Source organism: Amblyomma mixtum, chromosome 9, assembly GCF_055824585.1.
Source record: "Amblyomma mixtum isolate Tamu chromosome 9, ASM5582458v1, whole genome shotgun sequence".
NCBI classification, from domain to species: domain Eukaryota; kingdom Metazoa; phylum Arthropoda; class Arachnida; order Ixodida; family Ixodidae; genus Amblyomma; species Amblyomma mixtum.
Window position 1 is genome coordinate 22,484,770 of NC_143020.1, and position 26,570 is coordinate 22,511,339.

Genomic DNA, 26,570 nt, shown 5'->3' on the forward strand with positions numbered 1-26,570 from the left:
ATCTGACTAGGCTTAACCTTAGCTAAGCCTCCGCCACTTTTTTTCAAAACAGCCATCTGTTTCAAGCCACATCGTACATTCGGGGAGAGGAAGCAACACATGGGCATCATGTCGACCGTAAGTTATCTGCTCGTAATGGAAAACCTACGGTAGTCAGTGAAAGGTGAATGTAGTGTCAGACTCAACATACCTTTAGAAAAAAAAATAAAAAACCTGCGTCGGCCGGGAATCGAACCCGGGTCAACTGCTTGGAAGGCAGCTATGCTAACCACTATACCACCGACGCCGGACGGTGGCTTGGTATTCCCGAAGGCATTTGAAACGGATGCGCGCGATCCTCATAGACGGAAGTAGGTCACCGGCTTTCTTAGGACCGGCTTCCTTGACGTTAATCTGTGGAGCATCTAAGAGCGCCGCTATACGGAGAGATGAGTTGTGAGGGCATGTGATATCGGTTGATGATCTAATTTATACCCTACTAGTGGCAGTGGCGAAGGTTACACCGTAGAGCAGCACCGTAATAAAACAATATGTAGATATCTCAGTACACAGAGAGCACCGTGAACGTATGTTTAATAACCGGTGCTATAATCAAATAAAATGAAATCAGTCTCAATTGGGTGCATGGGAATAAGTGCCCGGAGACTGGTGTAAAGAGGAGGGCACCAATGCAGAGGTCTGTAAGGGGGGACTCGATAGGTGAATTACTTCTTTATAGCAATGACGGGCAAAAAATGGTTGATTGAGTAATATGGGCGCTGCTAAATAAAAATAAAGGTTTGATAACGCGTAAATCGAATGCAAGAAATCCATACACCGGGAGAGAAAAAATCAAGTATGTCGAGTTTTTGTTGACCGAAACTAAAAAAAAAATAACAAGAATGATGGTGGCGCCACAGTGCAATGGCACACGGGCATTGCCGTTGCGTTCTTGGGCCACCATTTTGCAAAAGCCAACTCGCCGAACGGTTCGTGCTTTAAAAAATAAAATAGAGATAGAGTGTAGATGAAACAGTGTGAAAATATTTAGTAATGAAGAAAATGAAGAAACGCATAATACAACCAAGAGTAATAAAGTCACGAAAGTCGAATGCGCACCCAAAAAGAAAAGAAAGTATTTCTCGAATAATCAACGAAAGAAGCTCCGAAAATGGACACTTGTGGGTGTTTTATTTCTAAAATAATACTTCTGACAGTAGACTAAAACATAGACAGTGATATAGGTTACATTAAATCGAGTGCTGAAATGTGCCAGAGCAACATACGTGTGAGAGAGGGCTCTTTTCTTCAGCAAAGCCCCCACAATTTGAATACCGAGAAAAAATCCGCCTGAATCTAGATCGCTACCGACTTTAGCAGAGCCAATAGAAATTTCAAACGCACTGCCTGTTTCAGTTTTGTATTAATTTCTTCTCAGGGAGCTACATATCTGCCCATAGAGACCACGCTGCATCTTCATAACAAAGGAGAACTGTCTGTACACTCCAGCAGCAGAGGCCGTGCGACCGGGAAGTTCCATTGTTCGCCTCTACTACATACGGGTACGGGTGTGCCTGCATAGCTCTCCAGCACTGCGCCCAGCAGCACAGCTGTGTCCTGTCATATCCATTCTACATAAAAGAAATGATGACTGCAGTAGGCCTATTCACGCGCTGTCACTGGAAAGGGATGGCAGCTTTGAAACTGTGTATAACAAGAGCAGAAAGCGAAACTGTGCTCATCAGCTGGCGTGAAAGGTGTAGGACCTTACAGAGCAGTTTCCCAGCATTGGACTTTCAGACAACCGATGTTTCTTTTTGTTGTCGGTTTTTTTCTATGCATTTTCGGTGTTCTGGAACCGCAACGCTAGTATCACTTGTTTAGGATTAGAGTCCAGAGCAGAAAAATATTTCTTAGTTTCATAGCCGCGCTGTTATTAGCGCTTGCGAAAATTAAATTAAAATTTATCAATTTTGGGAGCGCAGTTTCTGCCAGTGATTATAGAGAAATACCAGCGTTTTTCGGCGTCATATAATTCTTATGATTCGGGAAGTCGCTGCGCACCAGCTCAGCTAAAAGCGGCAACCATCTCCGCTGGTAATCACACAGAAGTCATTCCCCGGGTCACCAGGAAAATGGGGTTTCCCAGGAGCTAAACAGGTGGCCGAGTTGCTGTGATAGTTCTCTTCATATCTAAAACAGAGAAAGGAGTGCCTTCGACCACGACCGTTATGATTTTTTTCTTCATTCCAGATGTTTTCGTTTGAAATTCCGGTCAAGCTTGTCCTTTCATTGACCACATTGTCCGCAGGTTTAGAGACATCAGACACCGGATTTTCTTCCGAAAATAACCCCTACCCTTTTACCTTAACACCTACAGCCACGCTACGAGAACGGTGTTCATACTAACCATTTTTCCGAAGACATACTGAGGCTCCGAATAGTGGATTTTATTTCAAGAGGAGGGACCTGTATACCAAAAAAAGGCCCACAGACTCTTTCTTTTGCCTGCACCCTTGCTGCCAGGGTGAATATTTCTTTCCTGTCAGGTTTCTGTCAGAGAATTAAAAATTGGCAGTGGCTTCGCTCTGCTATGCCTGGATGTACGTAGTGTAAAGCGCTCCGGTGTTTCGGCCGCACGTTTCGCCTTGCCTTGATCGCTCTTCCGCTGTTCGACGGAAAACTGCCAGGCGACAACATCGGGATCGGAAGAACTGAAATTTTCCAGTCTGCTGCGCCGTTTGGCAGCGGCTCGACCCTCCTTAGCTTCCCTGCCAAGCGCTACCGACTTTTCTCCGCCGAGCGTATTATATAGACGCGGCGCACCCTCCTCGCGCATGCGCAGTAGCGCGCGGCGCACCTGTCGTAAGAGCACGCCGGCGACGGCGGCTTTGGCGAGGAGCGCGCACCGGCTTTGGCGAGGAGGCGACGCTCCTGCGCCTCTCGTGACGTCATGTGGCTCTCGCGCATGCGTATTTGCCGACGCAGGTGTTACGAAGCAGCAATTGCTGGAATACGAAAGAACGCCGTTCAGTTCCCTCTGAGAGTTAAATTCATTTTTAAAAGACAAAAATACCATTATGACGCTTCTGAATTGTTTCTATTATAACAATCGCTGCATTATTCTATTTGTTGCGTAGCTCTGTCTCTGCTTGTTTACGTATGTGATGTGCACCTGATTAACTGCATTAGTTTAAGCTCTCAGTGCTCTAGTATAAAACATTTGCGATGTGGCACAGGTCGAGGATTATGGAAAAATGCACTCACATACTTCCCTTACAGGACGAAGTTCATGTTTATGGGTACTGTTTTAAATTTCCCTCTTCCTTCAAATCTCATTAAACCGCCTTAGATACTTGCACCGAGAGGGGCATTTGGCCCAGATTCTATTCACATGCTCTGAGTCAAGACAAGAGCCAGATGAGGCGTAACACACTCTGGAAAAAAACAGTATTAGCGTCGGGAGGGCCAATGCCACCTGTAAACAACTGACCCATATTATCATCCATCTTAGTTAAAAGCACGTCGAGTTTGACGGGCTTCAAGTCATTAATCTCAAAAGTGAGGTCGTCTTCCTTCTCCTTTTTTGGTCGTATGGCTTGCGCCTACCTTTTGAGATTAGAGGAAAGCATCAAGCCAACTTGTCAGCGACTCGGAAGGTGTTAAACTATGACCTCTTTTTATTGTTCACACCAAGTTTTTAGGCAGCGCAATTGTCGTGTTATAGCGGGCTATTAAGTACCTAGATACACATCAGCGTGTCTAGAAAAAATCTACTGCACATATTCCTCTTGCTGTCAAATTGTCACCTGCGGAGCCCCACAAGTAAATTTCCCCTAATTAATGCACGGGACCATAAAAGGTGCATTGTCGAAAACGCCTACACTGTAGCTGATGGGGTCGTGTGCCCAATTACTAGATGCCTACGCCACATTGCTTCGCTTGTCAATGTACAGCATAAAGGGGGCAAGTTCCAGAACACAAAGAGCACATAAAAAAGTATTGCGGTGTATGTTTACCGGGATAAGACATTCATTGGTCAGGGCCTGAACACGAGAGATTTCACTTGGAGCCTGAAGCTCTTGAAACTTGTGCTTCATGACATTGATGTTGAAGCTGCCAGTAAGAACTGTCCATTTACGCTTAAACCGGGCGAGTTCCGATTGGACCAATAGGGGCTGTGCAAAATTAGTTGCGTGCCTACCAACACTGGGTGCAAAATTTGGGCCGCCATCTTGGCTACGTCGAGAACCACAGAGCTACGTCTACATGCTCCGTGCAGCCATGTCAGCCGTAGAGCCTTTGCGTGTCCTTTGAGGCGTATTCGCGTTAGCGTTTATAAGTTGTACCTGAACATGACACATGTATCGGGACAAGCTGCTAAAACTTTTTGGAGTTGAACAAGAATGAACGGTATTTTTCGATAGTATTCGAACGTGATTACTGAGCATATAGATATCGAGATGCGCATCATTGCCCATTAAGGGATTCTGTGCATTTGCTTGGCGCCGGTAAATGATTGGTGTACTAATATCCGTCGTACAAAACGCTTGCAGTAGGTTCATGACCTTATGAAGGATACAGAGGAATGTGGTGAAATATCGCCACATCGGGACGTCGTGCTTGACCTTCAACCCGTAGTAGTAGCCAGCTGCAACCTGTTTCTGTGCCTGCAATAGAATTGCGCTCCTCCTACCTTTGAGTATCTCTTCTAAGGGACGATCAGGGTTTAGTGGAAGCTGGATGAACAAATGAACTTAGCTGAATAGCTAGAGGCTACATTCGCTTGGCCCTGGAATCCACTCTTACGAAGCTCCACATAAGTCCATGCTCTCGTTTTCCTTACCCCGAGCTTTAATTCAGTTTGTAGCGTAATCCCATGTCGCGCAAGGCTGGAACACTGCCTTGACGGGAGACAAGCTATTTGCCGTAATAAAATGCAAATATATGATAACCAAAGAAAGATACAATAAATGCGTTGCTCTATTTTATGCGTACCGTATCCGCCTTTGTGAGCGCAAGTGGCCATGAGGAAGCATTTCTAAAAGTTATAATTAGTGGCTACGTTGTTTGGGGCATTTCTCAAAAATGTGTGGTCAATATGCCACAGAAAGAAAGCGGTTGTAGTGCATTTCTCGCAAATAATAAGAAACTGTTTTGTGAAAATATGCACGAAAACCAGCGGTTAAAATACCTATGCCTGCTTTCAGTGCCCTTGTAGGGAGTTTTCAAAATCTTCTTCGCCGTATTGGTGATTCTTGCAGACAGCAAGAAATAAAAAAAATACGAACCAATTCCATTTGGAAACTGTTCATAGGACAGGGAGGCATGATTACAAAAAAAAAGAACAAAAAATACAGGTGTCAGCCTGGAATCCAAGGGGGGCAAACATCTTGGAAGGTATTAAGCATACAAGTGAAGGGAAAAATAGCTGGTCACTACGGCATACGTGACGGAAACCAAAAGTAACCACAACCAAGGAGCTTAGGGAATGTTTTTTTTTAATGTACAGTTTTAATCAGCAGGAGATTAATAAAATAAGAAGGAAAACAACAGCATGCCGTCGGTGGGATTTGAACCCACGACCTCCTTATAGTTATGCTGACCACGAACCCACCGACGCTAATTTTTTTTTTGTCAACCAAATCATATAATATATATATATATATATATATATATATATATATATATATATATATATATATATATATATATATATATATATATATATATATATATATATATATATATCTATATATACAAAACCGCCAGACAACCTGGGAGTGGCGCAGGAAGGGAGACATTTTCCAAATGCCGTTAAGGTTTAATTGCACGGAAGCGAATCATGTGCCGGATACTGAAGTTTGATTATTTCATTACATCTTTTAAAATACTCTCCAAATGGTCATGCGTCAAGATCTGCGTGATGCGCCGCCTGCCTGCTCCTCCATATACTCCCCAACACCAAAATTATGACAAGATAGTGAGGAACACCATCCTCGTTTCCAATAGGGAGTTACTTAATGCCCAGGGGGTCAGGCCGAGAGTCATTCGTAAGAGCCATTTACAGGCCATCCCTGTAAAAAGAAAACCACATTCAAACAGCCAAGGAAAGCATGCTCAATCGTTTCAACCTGTCCACGCACAAAGCAGAGGCTCCAAACGGCACAAATGATTACTTGACTCGCAGCCGGGTTTTAATCTTCAACATTCAGGGAAAAAAAGTTTGAGTATTGAAATATTGCAAGTTATGGGAATATGGGAATACTGAAGATAATCGTTCATTCTTCCGATATGTGGCAAAATCTTTCTTTTAGAGTGTTTCAGTCACTCGCATCGTTCTGTTAAGGCTTCCATAAAAAAACAAGCGGGAAGCGCTTTTGGCGACAGAAAGAACGGTAAGAGCAAAAAAAATCGTTTTTGTCTGCGACGGATCATCGTATAGATTGATTGCTGTAGTTAAACCTTACAATATGTGTATAACCTGCGCTCATAAACCGGCTCCCCTTCAAAAATGGTTTCGTCCAGAATTGATAGGTGTGCACTGTCAAAGTGCCGTTGTGCAAACGAAAAAGAATGGTTTTCGCGGTAGGAAAATTAATTAATTTCTTGAGGCCCATAAAAAAAAGAAAGCCTTGCCCTAGATCTTCATCCCACATGGTTCTGCACAATGGTAAAGATCTTCGCAGATGTTGGTCCGAGTCACTTAACTTAAATAATCAGAATAAATGTGCATGCGGAAAATGACAGGACTGTACAAATTCCTTCACACTCGCAGACAGCTCCTTGAATAACACCGGCGCTGGACAAATAATGGACTTGCAGCTTTCTCGCTGCGCGCTTTGAAACTAACCATCAGCGGATTGGTTTTGGTATTTGATGAAAAGAAATGGCGAATTAACTGTCTCAAGTATCTCTTTTGACACCTGAACCGCGCCCTAAGGGCAGGGATAAAGGAGGGGGCTGGTTGACGTATTGAAATGAACATATGATTTGAAAAAAAAAGTGAAAAAAAAAATTGCGTCGGCCGGGAATCGAATCCGGGTCAACTGCTTCGAAGACAGCTATGCTCACCGCTATACCACCGACGCTTTTTTTTATTTATTGCATTTTCACAACGGGTACAAAGAAGGAAAACTTGTCAGCAATACTTGCACTGACACGGCAGGTTAAAATTTTTTCAGTTCAACCAAGTCATCCAACACATTTAACCAAGTTGGTTAATCAGGCAGTGCCTGATACACTTCTCTCAGACGTATGACACCTTCAATGAAATGCTCGCGTGGAGATCTCACAACTACTTCTGCATTGTTGAATTGTGTCCTTGTTTTCCATAAACTATGGAGGCCAAGGAGCATAATAGTGTCATAAGGGATGTCCTATTTTCCTACCGGTAAGAACCTGGTGCCATGCGGGTGTAGCGGTAAATTTTTCTTCATGGTTCTTTGAAGCACATCCCAGAAAAAAACCGCATCCCAACAATCTAAAAACACGTGATCTATTGTTTCAGGTTTTTTTACATAGAAAGCAATCTGTTGACCAAGGGACAAAGAGTCCTTTATCATGCATCCATGTTTTGACCGACAGAGTTCCGGTATGAAGTTTGAAGAAGAAAGTTTTCAAAGATGGGTAAACTGGCATTCTTTTAACCCTTTTGAGCACATCTGCTCCTGGGCCTCCGCAGTTTGAAAATCGGTAAATGGGTACAGGGAGCATTGATTCAATTAAATCTTGATACAGATTTTTTCTAGTGACATTGGAGAGGTACTGCATTGAAAATCGCACTTGTAACATTCTGCACGCAAGTACAACTTCACGCAGATAACCTCTCACTGTACCACGCATGTTTTCAACAGAGCATACTACAACTCCTGGTAGCAATCGACATAAACGAACTTGCATAACTGTGCGAAGAAAAATATCGTTCTGGTCGCGAAGAAACATAAAGCGGGACACGATATGTCGTACAAATAAATGAACAAGACCGAGACCTCCTCTCTTCACGGGCAAGAATAAGTTTGTTCGACTAGTTCTTTCGCATGTTGACGCCCAAATAGATACAGCAAAAACCCGAAGGATCCTTTGAATATTGATCCGCGAGGCGCTCAACACATTCATGACATACCATATCTTGGAGATGAGGAACAGGTTACACACAGCGGCGCGCGAGAACATTGATAGTGGTCGCCCCTGCCACCCACTGGCCTTTTCCTTTGCCATTGCCACCTGTTCATTCCAGTATGGTTCGGGGTTGCTGTAAGAGTTATGCTGACCACTATACCACCAACGCCTTCCAGAGAACGCACTTTGCGTGGTTGAAATGTCGTGTCGCGTTTCCAAACCAGCCATCACTAGCAAGCGACATCGTGCATTTGCGGAGAGGAAGCAGCACAAGGGTACCAAGTCAACCAGCATTTATACGCGTATAATGGACAACCTACGTTTGTCACTGAAAGATTAATGTCGTGTCAGACTCAACATGCCTTTAGAAAATGAAAAAAAAAACATGCGTCGGCCGGGAATCGAACCCGGGTCAACTGCTTGGAAGGCAGCTATGCTAACCACTATACCACCGACGCTTTTTTTTTTCTTTATTGCATGAATGAATACATAACTAAAATATCGTAGTTGTCATGCCCCTTGGCAGACAACCGTGCCTAATGGACTTTCATTAACACAAGTTGGTCCATCAGACTCAATACATCATCAGCGTAATCTTGTTGCTTCAAGACTTCTCTTAATTTATACACATGTTCCACAAAATAATCACATACCGATCGTGCATCCAAGTCACAGTGTCGAACAGCCATTCTACTCCTCCAAATGCTGTGAAGGCCCAATAACATAATCTGGTCGTATTGTGCAACATCACTTTCAGTAGTCAAGTACCGAATTCCGCGCGGTGTCAATGGCAAGTCCTTTTTTAGGGTTCTTTGCAAAACATCCTTGGGGCTCGACTATACCACCGACGCCGGCTGCAGGAGTGCTCTTCGCGGAGGCATTTCAAAAGGATACGCGTGAGCTACGTAGACGGAAGTAGGCGAGCGCTTTTATAAGGACCAGCTCTCCGGACCTCTACCAGTAGGACAGGAACACAATCTCTCTACCCATCGTTGTGTCGTGAAGTGTACAGAACTGGTTCCCAATGTATTTAGGGGCATAAAAACAGATATGGCGAAACATGGTGTGTGGAGCAGACACTGGATACAATAAGCAGGATCTCAGGCTGCAAAGATCTGCTGCTACTTCCATCAAATTAAATTGAAACAGACATTCTTTCTGGCAAATGCAAAAATAGGCATTGGTATACTTACCAGTGCTTTTGCATCGGAACACCACGGAAAACTTAATAAAGTGTTGACTACCCTAAAAAACAGAGGATCAAGAACAAAAATGCGCACTTACGCATTATTCGCAATGCAAAAGAAATACAGACGAATAAAAAGTGTGATGCTAATAAAAAAATCTCAGCACTTCATACATGTAAAATAAGCATGTAAAATATATATGCACCAAAAATTCAAAAACTCTGCAGATACATAGATGAACATTGTAAGAAAGATTTATTAAAAGGACCAACAAGAATGCAATAAATTTAAAAAAACGAACGGCACAGTATTGATCTTTTGAGATCAGGATTGTCAGTCGTTTTAAATTTCGCAACTGGAGCTGCGTAGGATACTGTGTATTAGTTTTGGGTCATGGAAAAAGTCGTTTAGAAACATCAGTATGGAAACTGTTATGCCATATGCTTCAAGTTTGGTAACTAATAAACTGTGACTGGCTCTATCGAAAGGTTCATTACAGTACCAAAAACAGCAAGCAAATGAACCTAGTTTTAATGATTTTATAATATAGACATTTAGACGACGCAGTTCAAGGTAAATGGAGCTGTCCTAACGACAACCGAATTGACAAGGACTTTAGTGCGTTAAGCTTAACTATCTAATGATTTATATCAGAGCAAACAATTCTATATTTAGTTTACTAATGAATGTGGGTGTGAAAATAAGTGTATTTGGTCAGATGCACTTTGCAATATTTTTACGCAAATTAATTATTTCTTCCTCTTCAAGACATCAGGAAAAGTGCTATTAATGTTGAAAATTGTTATAGAGCTACTCACACCCTATATTATCAGCTGTTATTTCAATGTAGATGCACAAAACTATTTGGCTGTGGGAGCTATTTTTAAATTCAGAAGCAGATGCAGCTTATCGGATGTTATTTCTGTAGAGCACTGAGAGATTTATTATTGTGAATGAAAAGAAAACTTGCGTCGACCGCGAATTGAACATCGGTAAATTACCTAGAAGGCATCTATGTAGTAACCGTTATACCACCGGCGCCAGCTGGCGTGGAAAAATTATCGGGAAGATTTGAGCGAAATATTACAAGGAATATTGCTTGAGGCAGGTCAGTATACCCTGCAGATGATTAGTGTACTCGCAAAATGAAGTTTTGTTACGAAAGTATAGGCTTCCCATCCGGAAAACAGAAGTTTTTTTTTCAATAGGTGGGCAGTCCTTGAAGGAAGCTAACGCGAATTTTCGCCACGCATATGTCGTGCGCAGGGATAACTGCTGGGACATCAAAATAAGTAAAATTATTAAAATGACTAAAATCAAAATGCAGCAATCCTCTTCAGACGCACTGCACGATAGGTTTGAGCTGCCAGTCAGTGCGGCGCGTCAGGTGACGGGTATCAAGCCGAAAGTAAAGGATGGTAGTGCCTTATTGGATGTTCAGAGTTCACTGTTTCTTGACGCTTTACTTGACCAGTAGAGCTAAGAACAAAGACTCTTCGGTGACTCCGCCAGAATATTTTTGAAAATTTGTTTATTTGGTGCCATCGCTTCCCTTTTTCGTTTGAGGGCTAAGGGTACAGTACAAGGGCAATTTACAGGAAGCGTTTTTTAGGAGCCATTGTATATTTGCAAAGCGCTAGCTTGAAAGACAGCGATAGAACGGATCGTAGAAGCGTAAACAATCAAAACAAAGCCCTAATTTTAACTTCTCATCGTTAAATAAACAGCAGAAACCAGCGCTTCACCCAGATTGTTTGCGTTCCTGCCATCCTTCCTGCCCCCGTTTTTCATGCCATTGCTTTAGGAGTGTTTGAGGCTTACAAAACGGCCGCTGTGCTAGCTCCTCTTCTTCGAAATATCTGAGAATGTTCATTGTTTTCCATGGGCAGAATGTCTGAAGTGGAAAGGTATCACGTTGCTGTTAACTTCACATAAAAGTGCAATTTATAGGCGCCCAAGCTTCAGCCATATAGTAGCGTGCCATACTATTTTAAAACGAGAACCGGCGTATTCAGCATGGTATGGCCGATGTTAGTCGATGCGCGAATGCTTCTCTAGCTTTCAATTTCTTTGTGGCCGGCTCAACACAGCGTTTTTCTTAATGCTTTTCCGCTGTAATCAGCACCCGTAGCAGTGTTGAGATCTCGCCATCATTCCTGTTCACAAATTGTGGGGTGCAGCTTTGTCTTATTGGAGACCTGCATATTATCATACTTCTCTAAGTACCGAGGCCTTACATGACACTTATACCGAAGCTATCTGTGAAAAAAGAGCTGATTATCTGTTTAAAGTTTAGACATTAGGGCGACAAGAATAAAAAAAATATTCCAAATAATGCACTGTTGGAATAAACAAATATCATATGAAGTGATAATTAACGCATAATTAGATAGAGATAGGTACCTAACTTGGCCCAGTCAGATTTTGTCTGATGCTTCGGCCCTGCTCTCGGGAAGAATCCATGCACCTAGAGCAAGAGCTTTAAAGATTTTTCCTTTTTGATCCGCTTATTAGACTTCGCGAAGAAATAAATTTTATTTTATTTTTAATCATAGGCAGCGGGTACGGAGCATTACTAGAGGACACATTCAGAAGGAATTGAAAATTAGAGAGTTTGCACTGCAGTATTCAAATTATTTCCGACTGTCTCTTAAATTCCAGGCTTCAGGCATGTTCCAAAGTGCCTCCCTCTGATGCGACGCTGCACGCAGGCACAGTTGGCGCTTGGGTGGCAGGTTCAAAGCAGTGCCCAGCTCTGGATGGGCTTTCATATGTCCTAAGCCTAGGCCGTGTGTTCGTGTGATCTGGAGTGGGGGAGAGCGAATAACATACTTTCATCGCCAGTAAACGCTTATCTGTCGGCATCAAGGTTTTACTGTCCTTTGGTCCTTCCATCGTCGTGGCTTTTATCAATTTTTATTAATCAATCTTTATTTTCGCATACACTGGTGAAAAAGCCGCTTCGTTGCGGCTTGACTGAGCTCCAGTCACCCATCACCCATTAGCAGCGACGAACGATGCACTTGCACGCGGAAACAAAAACTAGTTTGGCACATAGTGGTGAGAAAAATAAGCATGCGAATACAGAGGAAACAAAAAAAACACATCAGAAATACCATAACTGGAAAACAAACTTGGGATAAGACATTAATACATTATGTAATGATAGTAATAAACGACTTCTGTGTGAATAGTTCGGTAATACGTTGATGAGATAGTTATGCAATATCAATTTTTAGTGTGTTCATAGCGCTACGGCATATAGCGCTATGAAGTCAGTGGCACTATTATCATTCGCGCTAACGTTGTCACAAAGGCTACGGACTTGGTACCTAACTGGAGATTTCTACCATTTCATTCCTTCGGTCGTAAGCGACGCGGTTATTACATTTATGTCGAATGAAATCACGGCGTTGTATGGAGCATAAAATCGTGGAATTTGAATGCACTCGAAAGTGTTTTCTTTTTTGTATGCATCTGATGCGAAAGTTTCGTTTTCTGTTTGCGTGCTCAGTAAAGAGATAGTCTTCAGGCCACAGTAAGAAATCCATGAATAAGTGGTAGGCCAACACAACATCGAGGTGAAAAGGCCTCGGCTCTCCAACACAACCGATTAGCAACAGAGCAAAGAGCGCTGTCATGTTCTCTATCGTGTTCGTTCCTTACCAGTGCGCTAGGTTTTCGTCATATACACGAGGTTCGTTCCGCTTAAGAGATGGGGACTCCCTATATAATGTGGCAGCTGAAGTCGTATGAGATTAAAGACCAGGTAAGCATGGTAAGCATGGTAAGCATGGTAACCAGGTAAGCATGGCGAGCAAAAATATTCCAAAAAGCCCGATCTGGCCTTTTTTTTTCGGTCAGAAGTCTTGTATTCAGTGACTCGATCAAACTTTCTTTAGAAGTTCTGGAATTATCAGTGACTCATAAAAAAAGAAATTCGCGATCGTTTATGTCCTAAGGCCGCTGTTGTTCCTCTAAATGGTTTCTTAGAGCGCAGAGCTGTTCACCTAAGAACAAAAAAAAAACGATATTATCAAACCGGCCGAAGAGGCTGCACTCCATTACCATGACCGATGTCGAGACAGTTATCAAGTTAACTAGGCCGTACCCTTAAAAGCGGACTGGGCGGTTACAGTGAGTGATTCCACCAATCAAATCGATGAAACGAAGAATAGCAAAGATTACATTATACAGCTGAAACAGTGAGTATTACACTCCACAATAAAGAAAACTTCAGGGCTTATCAAGGCGCAAGATTTGCCCCAAGTGGACTGGCAGCCACAAAGGTGGTAACGATGCATTCTGTTTGCCCACACAAAGCAGCACACGCCTATCCAACAAAAGTGACGATATTTTATCGGCACTCAACGGATGACCCACACTTGTTAGTGAAAGGTTATTTTTTTCATATCCTGTGAGTAAAAAAAAAACAACTGCGTCGGCCGGGAATCGAACCCGGGTCAACTGCTTGGAAGGCAGCTATGCTAAGCACTATACCACCGACGCCGGACGGCGACAGCGTTTCCTGTGGTGACTTTCTTCTTGCGCATTTTCTAGCTAAGCGCGGGGAAGCGATCTAGAGGAATAGCAATTTCCATCATGCAGTGGGTATGGCAGAATACAATGGTGACACTATGCGCAGTGTTATAAAGACAGCACACATGGCTCGCCGTTCAGAAAGGAGGAGAACAATGCAATTTCCGGCCACACTACTTGAGGTGGTCGCGTGTGTAGAGCGTACCTTTGTTACACGAAAGGAGCGCAACCTCTGTGGATGGAAATGAAGTGCAGTCTAAGGAAACGAAATTGAGCAAGACAACGAATAACAGAAGCTTATCGGATGCTTTACTGCAACGCAAGGAAAAGTGGAATCAATAGAACACTCAGATAAAGCGCCGCCTGCTTTGAGAATGCGACCGATCCATTTGATGTAGTAAGCATGTAAGAGCGCAGCTGTTCTTTTACACGCACTATTGTCGAGTGAAGACACACATGTTTGTGAAGGCAGGCAGCGAGTTATCTCGACGTTCAGTAGACGCGACTTTCCTCAGTCTTTGCCAATTCCACCATTGGAAGTAGTTCTTCATCAAGCACGCAAGCAGAATAACACTGCGTGCCATTTTGAAAAAAGAAAATAAAGGCACGTCACTGCGCTAAAATTGTTCGTATTGTGGCGCCATAAATAGCTACGATTGCCATCCTCCATACAACGGTGGTGATGGCGTCGGCTCTGACCGGCGTGATGAAGTTGTACAGGAGCTAAGCATGCGCAAGGCATAAAAATGTGTTTGCGCGCGTTAAAAATGTCAATTCCTTCACACTCGTTACTGCTGTACGCAGGACGACGGAAGGTCGAAAAAATGGACGAAACTTGATCGCCGTAGATAAGTTTTTGCGCATCACAGTGAAGAACGTTCACTACTCCTCCTCACTGTAGACGAGATAGACACGCGAATTTCGTTTCAGGCTTATCTTTGAGAGCGCGGCGTTGCTTCAATCTCCCTGCCGGGGCCGCCCTTGCTGGCTGTATGTTGTGGAGCGTAATAGGGAAGGAGAATGCTGCCTTTTACCCTGCTTCTAAGCAGGCGCATCGGCATTTTGTTGAAGCGTGGCAGTAAAATGCCTGGCCCTTTTTCCTTGTTTTTTCGCTATGTTATCAACGCACGCAAGGGAAGCTGAGCTCAGTGCTGTCGCCGGTTTTAATACTGCTCGCAGGTTTAAGTGCGATAAGTTTTTTCTGCTCCTTCCCTTTCGTACGGAAGAAAGTGGACTTTTTCGCATGCGTTCGGCTTCACATGCGTCTCGTTTTTCTGGTTCAGTTTCTTTTCCCATTTCGGCTTCATGTTCTCTTCCAGCTCCGGCCTTTTAATTGGCCCGAGTTTGGCGAGATTCAAAGCTAACAAAATTTGCTGCCTACATCTAGATGCAGCAGACAGTTAAATGTTGCGGGGAAGATGGGTGGTTGTGTCTTTAATATATTTCCCTTAATGGCAATTTCCGGGAATATTCTGTCAATGTGTGGGAACAGAACCAACTTTCCATGACTGTTGTTCTAAGTGCGCTGGAATAATTTATATATTTCAACTTGTCTTGCATCAATGGGCCCTTTTTCTCTAAGCTGGAGAGACAAAACAGCAATCAACAAGGTAAAAATGGAAGCACTATGCAAATTATGTTTTATGCAAATTATGTTCTCGTCGGCTTCGCGAAACGGATGTCCTACTGCCAAACCATCGATCTGCATCGCTCAACACTAGTTGAGGTGTGTCCAGCAGGTTACCAGGCACCCGTAGACACCATTTTCATCCAGGTGAGCCTGCCTTTGGCGATTTTACGGGGTTGTGTCTGTCGATCACATTGGCGCCGCTGCTAAGCCTAAGGCTTGGCGACGACGCCGGGCCGCCGACGTGGCACTAGGCGCGGCCACCATGAGTCTTGCACGGGGCTACGACCCGGAAAGCATGCAAGTAGTGGAGCTACAGGCTGCGAAGAAACCAGTCTTCGATGAAGCCACCGAATATGCTATTCGGAAGAAATTAGAAGAGCAAGAGCGAGCGTCCGCGAAGCGCGTGAGCTCGGAACGCCAGGAACGCTTGCGCGGTGGAGACGCTGCTGACGGCCTCGACCCCACTTCGGCGCCAAGCAAACCGCTTCAACCGAGGCGTTGGAGACCAGAGGTGGTGCCCAAGTTCGGCACTGAGGACTCTGTTGTCGTCGTGAAACCCAAGGGAACGCTGAACTTGTCAAATTACAAGGGTACCCATCAGATAGGAGAAGCTATATATGCTGCGGCCGGCATCGAACGCAAATCACAAGCGCTTGCAATTTGGCCAGCGTGGGATCAGAACATAGTCACTGTTGGAATCCGAGACGCAGCGCTTATTCGGCAAGTCCTCGCGGTGGAGAGTCTGCGGATTGGCGGCCAGTTACAAACGGTGCAGGTCTACCTCAAGATGCCCGAAAATACGTGCCGTGGAGTAATTCAAGTGGCTTCCAAAGTGTCCGAAGCAGATATTGCTCAAGCTATTTACTCACCAGGCACTCCCGTGGTGGGTGTGAGGAAATTAGGAGAGTCGAACGCGGTGGTGATTACATTCGAGGGCCGTAAAGTGCCGTTCAACGTGTTTTACTGGGGAGAGGCTGTGCCCGTCCGTCTCTACCGGAAGACCACACCAGCTTGCACCCGCTGCGGAACAGTGGGACATAGAGCGGACGTTTGCCCTAATCCACGAGATCAGCTCTGCCGGGCCTGTGGAACTATCATCCAAGAAGAGGGGCACGACTGCCAGCCCCGATGCCTAGTCTGTGGAGGCGGACATCTCACGAACTCCGCGGACTGCACCTGGAAATACAGGAATGGTGCCGGAGCCGGGCGGAAGCCTGGCGGAAGAAAATCCAGCAACCAGCGTAAATCCAGAGAGGACCGGAAGAATTCAGGGCCTGGTCCGCAATCACAGAAGAAGCGGATGGGGACTCCGTCACCGGGTCCCGCAGTGAGGACCGCAACGGGGGCGTCCCGGCAGGGGCCTGAAGGAAGCGGTCGTCCAGGTGACAAGAAATCGGGAAAAGCCGGATCGGAGGAGACCACGGGCAGCAAGGTGAGCTGGGCACAAGTTGCCGCTTCCCCGCCTCCCACGTTGGCTGTTGAGAAACTTAAGGAGGAAAATAGCAGATTGAAAGAGGAACTAGCGAAGTATAAAAGTCAGGAACTGGGAACATCGGCAGGGGGAGTAAATATGCCAGAAACGCCTGGGGTGTCTGCAATAGAGGAGGATGCCTCCCTCCCTCCTACTGAACAGGCACTAACTCCTGTCCCCCAGGGCGAGAAAAAGGAGGAAGGGGAGAGAAACAGTAACGTAGTGGCAACGGAGACCGATAAGGGGGCCGGTGTCACAGAGAAAGAAGCCAGGATTGAGGCGATTGTGGAGCGATGTTTGCTGAACGACCTTCCGCGTTTGGAAGCTCGCATAACGCAAAATATACAGGCGAGCCTCGAAGGAACTCTACAAATTATTATTGAAAAAAACGTTCAGGCAGCTATTGAGAGGGGCATTCAGGCAGCGGTAGAGCGGGTCTTACAGGGCATCTTAGAGCCCCGTCTGATTAAGCTGCAAGCCTTTGAAATCAGAATCGATCGGAAACTTCAGGAGCTTGCGGAGTGTACGCGGACGAAGGTTCCAAAATTAACTGGCCGCGTGACTAATAGGCAGCTTGCAGCTGATGATTCGCCCAACACTGGGGCGGACGCGCCAAGCACGATTTCCTTCAGTGTTCAACATGGCACGCCCTCCTAAATTGCAGATTTTGCAGTGGAACTGCCGGGGGTTCAGAAAGAAGAGAGATTCGCTACAGCAATACGTAGATTCGTTGGATAAATTACCAGATATTATTGCACTGCAGGACGTCAATACGGAAGCCAAACTCAGACCATACAGCACGCATCAAAACAGCTCATCCACTTGCATTCTGGTGCATAAGGATTGCACGGCTGTGACAATTGAGCTGGATTTAGTCACTGAGGTGGAACATACATTTATTCAGCTTTTACCGAACGTACGCACTAGCAGAAGTGCGTATGTGTTGAACATATATAGTCGACCGAAGAACAGGGGTGCGTCTTTCGATGAAATTTTGAGGGGTGCGTTTTTCGATGAGACACCTTTGTCGTGCATTGATATAGTGGAAATACATATTTAGTGTTCATGGATACCATCCCTGCTGTGTCGACTAACGTGATATTAACCGCATAGTGCGTTGAATTCCTCCTAATTTCCATTTTGTTTTTGCTCAAACTTATATAAATGCTTCAGTGCTTTTCTTTAAGTAATAATTTAATTAGTAATCTTTGCGTTCAATTGAACAGCTTCATGTTTTCGATTGGTGATTGGGTACCTGCCTAAAGTGTTCTTTAAATAAATATATAATATGAAAAAAAAATTGTTCGGGAATTTTGCGCTGCATAGGATGACCATTTTCCCAGCGCACTTAACCCTCTTTCTTTGGTCGGAACATCTTCACAGTTCTCCTTGTAGTCTCTGTTTGTCTATGCTGTAGCGGATAATAAATGCACGCTAAACAAGTTCTTTAAGACCTGAAAACCCTTTTAATATGTCCATAGTTTTCGGCTAAGACTTGAGTCATAGCCCCTAGTCGTCGCACGCCTTGGGAATTATTTCACACGAAGAGGCGTTTCGGCTGCCCGCACAGGGCAGGTCCACTTTCGAAAAGCCGACGAACGCAAAGCCGTTGACCTACTTTCCACTACGTAGCGCGCTCGAATTTCGTTCAGTGCTTCCGCGAATAACACGTTCAGCGGATGCGTCGGTGGTATAGTCCTCCTCACGCTTCTCCTCTTAAGATCTTTACTAGCTAGACTTCTCGAAAGAGAAAGCGAAGAGCCTGGAAAATGGATGGATGACATTAGGAAAATAAAAAATAAGATTGAACTCTTTGAAGAAGAACGCTATCGTGGCGCACTGGTGCGGGCTAGGGCGCAAGATATAGCTGATGGGGAGACACCTTCAAAACGAGCGCTAGGAATGGAAAAAACGCATGCTCAACGAAACCACATTGAACAGATTGAATGGGGCGGGGCGTTATCTGGAGAAAGCGGGCATATCCAGCAGGCATTTCTTGAATATTATCAGGCGCTGTTTGCAAAGCAAGAAGTGGATGTGAGCGCATTCAAGGAAAAGTTTCTTGGCGCTTTGCCGCGATTAGATGACGAACAGAAAGAAAGGCTGGAGCTGTCGATAACTGCGTCAGAGGTCGAGCAAGCGATAGAAAATTTGAACCTGGGAAAATCTCCTGGGCCTGATGGGTTAAGCGCCGCTTTTTACAAAGCATATAAACACGAAATAGTGCCAGTACTGACAGCAGTTTTTAACGAAGCCTACAAAGAAAATGAATTACCCCCGTCTTATGGTAAATCACATACAGTGCTAATCCCTAAATCTGATGACGCAGAAAAGTTAAAGCAGGTCACAGCATATCGTCCTATCGCCCTCACAAACGTGGATTATAAAGTTTTCATGAAGATTTTAGCCCGTAGACTACAGTCAGTAATTCAGGATATAGTCGGTCCCCACCAGACGTGTGGGATCAAGGGACGCTCTATTGTTTCCAATATTCATAAAGCGAGGTGTGTGCTGGAATGTTGTGATTACACAAATAGCTGTGTAGCCATCCTTCAGCTAGATCTTGAGAAGGCATTCGATTGTGTTTCGCACCATATCCTGTTCTGCATACTCGACCATGTGAATTTGGGGTCCATTATTTGCGAGGGAGTGGCCTTGGCGTACCGGAGCTGCACGACAAGATTAATTGTAAATAAGAGTTTGGGGGCCCCCATTAGCCTGCAGCGTTCGGTGCGCCAGGGTTGTCCCCTCAGCCCTCTTCTATTCTGCATTTACATTGAAGCGTTGTGTTTGAATATCATAGAAAGTGAGAAAATTCGAGGATTCCAGCTACAGGCAGCAGAAGTTAAGCTGCTGGCTTATGCGGATGATGTCGCGGTGTTCACAGTGAACCGGGAAGGTATAACCGAGGCCGTGGCATGCGTAAAAGAATTCACCACGATCACCGGTAGTAAAGTGAATTGGTCAAAGTCCCTGGGGCTTTGGCACGGTGAATGGCCAACGAAGCCCGGTAATTTTGCAAACGTGTCCTGGGTGACGACCCCAGTAAAGTACTTAGGCGTCCCACTGGACGGTTATCGCGATAGCGATTCGTACTGGAAAGCACAGACGCAAGCCACGCGTGAAAAGGTGGAAAGGTGGAAAGGGCGACACCTTTCAATTTTCGCAAGGGCCACAGTGTGCAATCTGTTTTTTATGTCTAGGCTGTGGTATGTGATGCAAGTGTTGCATTGTGCAAGGATGAACGTACAGAGACTGCACCGGATCTTTGCCGTTTTTGTGTGGGCTGCGGACTGGGAACGCTGCAGCCGGTCCAATTTGTTTAGGCGGGTGAAGGATGGCGGCCTGAGTCTGGGACACTTATTTCTGCGGCAGATTGTAAGCAGATTTTGTTTTGTGCGCGATGTAAGCGATCCGTTTTTGCGCACTGTGTGCCAATTAAGGCTCGGAAATGCACTGCCGGACTTTGTTGTCACAACCGAAAGTTTCTCGGGACGTATTTTTGGTTACTTTAGAGAGGTTGTCGCGAGTGTTCGATTCCTGTCTGTTCGATTTTCGTATGAATATTTATCTTCTGTTAGCAGGAAAAAGTTGTATAAAGATTTGTGCGATGTAGTTCTTCCACAACCTATGTACAGGGCCTTATACAATGGAGGCCAGGGACGCGACGTACTTAAACGTGTGAAGGCGATGCAGGTGCCGCCAAGTGCAAAAACTTTTTTCTTTAAATTACATACCGGAACACTACCAGTAAAGGAATTCTTGGAAAGGAAGCAGTTATTTCTACCTTGGGGATCACATTGTTTAATTTGTAAACAACCAGAAACAATAGACCACGTTTTTTTGCACTGTTGGGAGGGGGTATACTTTTGGGACATCTTGCAACGGACTTTAAAAAAGGAATTTCCGCTCGACGCTCATGGTATCCGGTACTTGCCTGTAGAGAGTGAGGATGGGACACCATTCGACCTCATTATGCTAATGGGCCTCCATTGTATTTGGCGCTCCAGAATGGCAGGATATCATTGCGATCCTGATGCACGGCCAGCACGGATCTATTTTCGGGAGTGCATGCATAAGTATATTGAAGTTCAGAAACTTGCTCCTGAAGCTCCCGAGTGGCTCGAAAGAGTCGAGCCTTTGGTGACGCTTAAGGAGTTTTAATATGACGAAGCCACGCACCCCCGGGCGGATAGTGTTGTTAATTATTGCTCATTGCTCTCTGTAAGTGTATTTGTGTACTGTATTTGTATTTCTGTGTTTGTATGTGTGTATTTGTGTATTTGTGTGTGTGAAGTCAGGCAATAAATAAAAAAAAAAAAAAAAAAGCGTCGGTGGTATAGTGGTTAGCATAGCTGCCTTCCAAGCAGTTGACCCGGGTTCGATTCCCGGCCGACGCAATATATTTTTTTTTATTTCTCATGAAGTTTCTTTTGTCTGCATAGCAAGCTTCATTTTTTTTTATTTCCCTCCTATCTTATTCTTGCAATCTCCCTTTTTGATACAGACAAGGGCTGGCGCCTGGGGGCTCGTTATGTCCTAGATTTCAAAGAAGCGAACGCTCTCGCAAATGGAGCTGATCATAAGGCAATTGTTTCGCGATTGTGTTTTGGACATCTGAAAGATTGAATGACTAGTAAATTTTTACCTGAAAGATAATTGCTCAGAAAAAGGAGAGAAGTAACCGAATGCCGCCGGAGCAATCCTAACCCCCCTCATTGTGTGGCGTGTAGGGTGGTCTACCAAATGAGCTATTCAGGCAACTTTCGAGCCCTCTACTTTTAATCGTATTCATGATGAGTTCAACTTTAACCACGAAATTTATGACGAGCGCACCCCTCGTTCTTAGTGGCGAGTGTGGAACGTCCTGTATTACCACAAGTACCACGTGCAACGTGATCGAACAGATAGAGCCACGATGTGCAAGATCCTTCTTATTCTATTTACGGAATAAAGTCTGTCTGAAGCCTACCGGTTGCTTCCTTTATAAAAAATTATTTTTTCACAGTGAAAGCACTTACAGGTAGCCGTGATCGGAAAACGAAGGAGAAATATTTACTTCAGTTTCGCTTGCGAATTGCGGCAGCCATACATTTGTTGCCATTTACTTTTTGAAATAAAGTTCAGCAAACAAATGATCAGGCCCTGAAGAAATGGAGGCAGTGAATTGTGCAGAAATCTTCCTGATTGACCAGTGCCTGAAAAATCCGTAAAACAAGAACTGAGTTCAAAACAACGCGGAGTACACATTTTCGCTGAAATCAGAACTGGACACTAGCAAACATTATGAACTTCAAAAACATATTGTCTTCAAAAACATATTGCCATTATTGTCTACATAATTTTGTGCCTACAAAGCGCAAAGATTTTCATAAGCAAACGCCTTGGATGAATCGGAACATTATTCACCTTAAGGGCAAAATAAAACGACTGAAAAAAAAAACGCGTGCAACCTGATCTGATCTCGGAGCTTAAAGAGGCACTCGCGGGCGCAGTACGCGGATCAAAAGATTACTACTTCAAAATATCTCTCCCAAACTTCATAAAAAATGACCCTAGCAAATTCTGGGGATTTATAAGTGACACAAAGAAGCCGGTTTCTCAAGTATTAGTTGCTGATACGTTGGTAAATGATCAAAGGGCCATTGCTCACCATTTCAACGAATACTTCCACAGCGTGTTCACGGTGTCACAACCATACACACTTGATGCTGTACCTGCCTACCCCTCTGAAGCGAATTTTATTACTTATGAAGGTGTACTTTCAATGCTTCTAAATTTGAAAACTAAAACATCGTCCGGCCCCGACAATATTCCAAACATTTTTCTCCATAAATATGCCGAATCTGTTGCCAAGTTTCTTGTTATTATGTTTCGCACCTCTTTGTTGTCAGCGAAAGTGCCAAGTGAATGGAAGACAGCCCGAATTGTGCACATTTTTAAACAAGGTGACCGGCTCGTATTAAGGAATTACCGCCCTATATCATTACTTTCGTCTTGCTGCAAGATGATGGAGCATGTTATCGGCACCCGCATTAACGAATTTTTAGAGTGTAATTCGGTGCTAACAAATCACCAACACGGTTTCCGGAAAGGTTACTCTACCGTGACGCAGCTAGTATCCGTAGTTCATTCCTTTGCCTCAGTATTAGAAATTAATGGTCAGGTTGATGCAATCTTTCTAGATTTTAGCAAGGCATTTGACATAGTCCCCCACAGCAGCCTAATATTAAAACTACATTCCATTCGCCTCCCGCGTATTCTTATTTCTTGGATAAGTGATTATTTGAATAATCGAAAACAATACGTTGCTCTTGGTGAACAACAATCCGGCTCTCTTCCTGTCACATCTGGTGTGCCCCAAGGCAGCGTCCTGGGGCCTTTACTGTTTTTACTGTACATTAACGACATTGTCAACGAAGTTTTGCCCGGTGTTCAGATTAGACTATATGCTGATGACTGTGTGTTATTTCGCGAAATATCCAGTGTACGTCATCAAATAGACCTGAATAATAGCCTCACTAATATAGTGAACTGGTGCAGTCGTTGGGGAATGGCTTTAAATCCGGAGAAGACTGTTTCTCACTGCATTACTCGTAAAAGAAGTCCGATAAAACATGCATATATTCTTGGTTCATCCCCGCTTAAGGAAGTCACTTCGGTGAAGTACTTGGGTGTGACAATCACTCATGATCTGTCATGGAACACTCACATTAACAACATCTGTTCATCTGCGTTCAGAAAACTATGTTTCCTGAGACATAAACTTCGGAATTCCACTCCCAATGTAAAGCTTCTTAGTTATCTATCTTTGATCAGGCTAAAACTCGAATACGCGTGTGTAGTCTGGGATCCGCATACGGCATCCAACATAAAGAAGATTGAAAAAATACAAAGGAAGGCAGTTAGGTTTGTGTTCTCTAAATTTTCCAAATCTGATTCACCCTCCGAAATAATGCAATTTTATGGTATTCCCCGCCTTGAGTGTCGTCGACAAGGTACTCGTTTAGATTTTCTTTCCCTCTTGCTCAACCGTAAGTTCGGACTTGACCCGTCATTATATCTTTTCCTTCAGCCCGCAAGAAGCACACGCCACTATCACACCAGCCTGTTAGCACCCTATTTCGCACGCACAAATCTGTTCAAATTTTCTTTTTTTCCGCGCACAATAGCGGACTGGAACTGTCTGCCCCACACTGACCAACACTGACATATTTGACATCAGCCATGCTTTGTAATTGTATGCATGTTCCTTTTTCTTTTCTTTTTTTTTCGCCATGTGACTTTTTGTTGCCATGTGATTTTTCTGATTTACTCAGTCTGTACAGTGCCCGTCCTGCTTGGACCTAACCATGGTCTGCAGTATGTAAATAAATAAATAAATAAATAAATAAATAAATAAATAAATAAATAAATAAATAAATAAATAAATAAATAAATAAATAAATAAATAAATAAATAAATAAATAAATAAATAAATAAACCTGACACGCAAATGGCAAGCATGGTATAAAAAATCTGGTAATGAAGCAAACCTCTCCCGGTGTTCTGACCGCTGTGATATGCAAAATTTCAATGTTCCGAGTGCCGAGGCACTGAAGGAGAATCCGCAATTTTTGCGTTTTCCCATCTGGGACCTGCTACGAACTCACCAGCTCGTAAAAGGAAAATCGAAACTACGATCAGAACTTGCCCTAATATATGTTATCTAATGCGGCTACGAAAAGAACTTACATATGATGGTTCACATTAAGTGAAGAAATATGCGGCCCATAAATTATGGTTTCCGCACTTTTCCAGTTCGTTGTAGAGACTTTTTTCGTTAGCTCTCTGATTATCTATATTCGCCCTACAAACAGAGCTAAATGTCCTCCGATCAGCCCTTATGTATTTCGCATGCACAACAATAGTACAAGTACGCTTCGGACGGATATAAGCATGATGACGCTGAAACATTGCCGGTGTTCATAGAAAATAGATTTCATATCTTAGGTCTTCATTATGATTAGTTCTTCAGCACTAGGAAAAATAATATTCGCTGATTTTGAGGGTTCTGGACCTGCTATAAAAAAATCACAAAAGAAAACTTTTCACTCCAAACACTTTCAGTGTACTTGGCAATAAGAACGCATTGACTTACTTTGATAACGAAGAATGAAAATTTAAATGCGAGTGCGCTTCTCCCCACTTAATTACAACCATAATAACCGTTATATTCATTTTATTGGAACCATGTTAGTGCTTATCCTTACACCATCAAGTTTTTATTATCGTATTTTCCGTTTCGCCTTTCGGGCTTTTACGCGTCCACTTCTGGTTCTCCAATTCTCGGAAGAATTTATTAGTGTTCCGTAAGTTAGTCTGCGCTGGAAGCTCTACTAACAAATTCCCGCTGACATTCCTACAACTAATGCCGTGGCTATCTACAGCGTGATCGCCAGCCTCTTTCTTGCCTACCTCGGCACTGAACAGGTTTATCAGCACCGTGCTTCAATTTGGAAGTCATATATTTTGCAAGCATTCGCACTGCGGTCGTCAGAATGTTTATGTATGTATACAGCGCTCCTTGCTCTTATGTTCGAGTGACACTTCCTAGACGTGCGAATATTGTTTTTCGGTTTGAGCCTTTGCCGTAAGATATTATGCTATCTGACTTCCTTACAAAAAAAGGCCCACCACAAGATATTACGCGCCTGTACACTGTTTATTTTTATGACTGTAGAATTTTTATGCTCGTTTTTTTTTGCATTTATAATGCCTCTTTACCTCTTGGGCTCACACCGTGAGCCATCCCACCGCTTTACGTAGCTCGGCTCCTCGACAAGACCCATCAAAATTTCCCTTTAATATACGTTTTTTTATTCCTGACTTTCCTACTGCTGTTTGGTTTGGGGTCTAAGCAAGAGTGAAATTTACCTTCGATTTCTAAAATTGCACATGCGTGTATTTTGATTATTTGAGAGGTACATTGGAGACAAACAAGACTTGCTAGGAGGTCCACTGTTTACCAAGTACTCATTACTAAGAACTGATATAGTTTATTCTTTAAAGTTCCTTCAAAATGCACAACAACATAAACTTTACGTAAGTAGAAATCCTGCTCATACACAGAAATTCACTCTTCGCAGGGAAGAGCAAAGAAAACCTCGAACACACATGCATTATAGTAAACAACATTCAGATTGCGCAGTTCCGCTACTTTTAAATAATCTGCCACAGGATGTCCACTTGATGGAAACGATTCTGAAAAAAAAAACAGCAAAATTGATTATCGGGAAGGTAAAATCGCTACCAGTGATTTCCCTATTCTTTCGTCGCGTCTGCAAACGATGATTTTTTCTTTCTACCTTGATGCCACCTTCTTTATCTGTATACATGCTCGTCACGATGACTGAGGATTTCGTCTGGGTTCATTTTCTTCGCCGTCTTTACGTCAGTAAGGCTATTGCATGTATTTGTGTATATTTATAAGTAGAGGATGCTGCGTGACACCGAAGTATATTGAATATATAGACACGTATATATGATTATGTATTGGAAGTATCTACAAAGGTGTTGTTTGACGTTTTCTGTAGTGACGCCAAAACTGTTAGTGGACGGAAGGCCTCGCTAGTCTGGGGGCCTTTAATTTTCCTTCCGGTTT

The 26,570-nt window shown here is 43.8% G+C and overlaps 1 protein-coding gene and 5 non-coding genes across 6 annotated transcripts; 2 read left to right on the top strand and 4 right to left on the bottom strand.

Moving 5' to 3' along the window:
* Nucleotides 1-214: 214 nt before the first annotated feature.
* TRNAG-UCC (transfer RNA glycine (anticodon UCC)) lies at nucleotides 215-286 on the bottom strand. Its single transcript has one exon. It is a non-coding gene; the product is annotated as a tRNA-Gly (tRNA).
* A 6,712-nt stretch (nucleotides 287-6,998) lies between these two features.
* On the bottom strand, nucleotides 6,999-7,070 carry TRNAR-UCG (transfer RNA arginine (anticodon UCG)). Its single transcript has one exon. It is a non-coding gene; the product is annotated as a tRNA-Arg (tRNA).
* A 1,416-nt stretch (nucleotides 7,071-8,486) lies between these two features.
* On the bottom strand, nucleotides 8,487-8,558 carry TRNAG-UCC (transfer RNA glycine (anticodon UCC)). The gene has a single exon. It is a non-coding gene; the product is annotated as a tRNA-Gly (tRNA).
* A 5,166-nt stretch (nucleotides 8,559-13,724) lies between these two features.
* Nucleotides 13,725-13,796, bottom strand: TRNAG-UCC (transfer RNA glycine (anticodon UCC)). Its single transcript has one exon. It is a non-coding gene; the product is annotated as a tRNA-Gly (tRNA).
* Nucleotides 13,797-15,527: 1,731 nt separating this feature from the next.
* Nucleotides 15,528-17,584, top strand: LOC149328496 (uncharacterized). Its single transcript, XM_089561121.1, has one exon. The coding sequence runs from the start codon at nucleotides 15,719-15,721 to the stop codon at nucleotides 17,582-17,584; it is 1,866 nt and encodes a 621-aa protein (XP_089417247.1). The 5' UTR covers nucleotides 15,528-15,718.
* A 3,671-nt stretch (nucleotides 17,585-21,255) lies between these two features.
* TRNAG-UCC (transfer RNA glycine (anticodon UCC)) lies at nucleotides 21,256-21,327 on the top strand. Its single transcript has one exon. It is a non-coding gene; the product is annotated as a tRNA-Gly (tRNA).
* The last annotated feature ends 5,243 nt before the right edge of the window (nucleotides 21,328-26,570 follow it).

Coding starts and splice junctions, on each gene's coding strand:
- LOC149328496 (XM_089561121.1), top strand. CDS start 15,719: ATGAGTCTTGCACGGGGCTACGACCCGGAAAGCATGCAAGTAGTGGAG.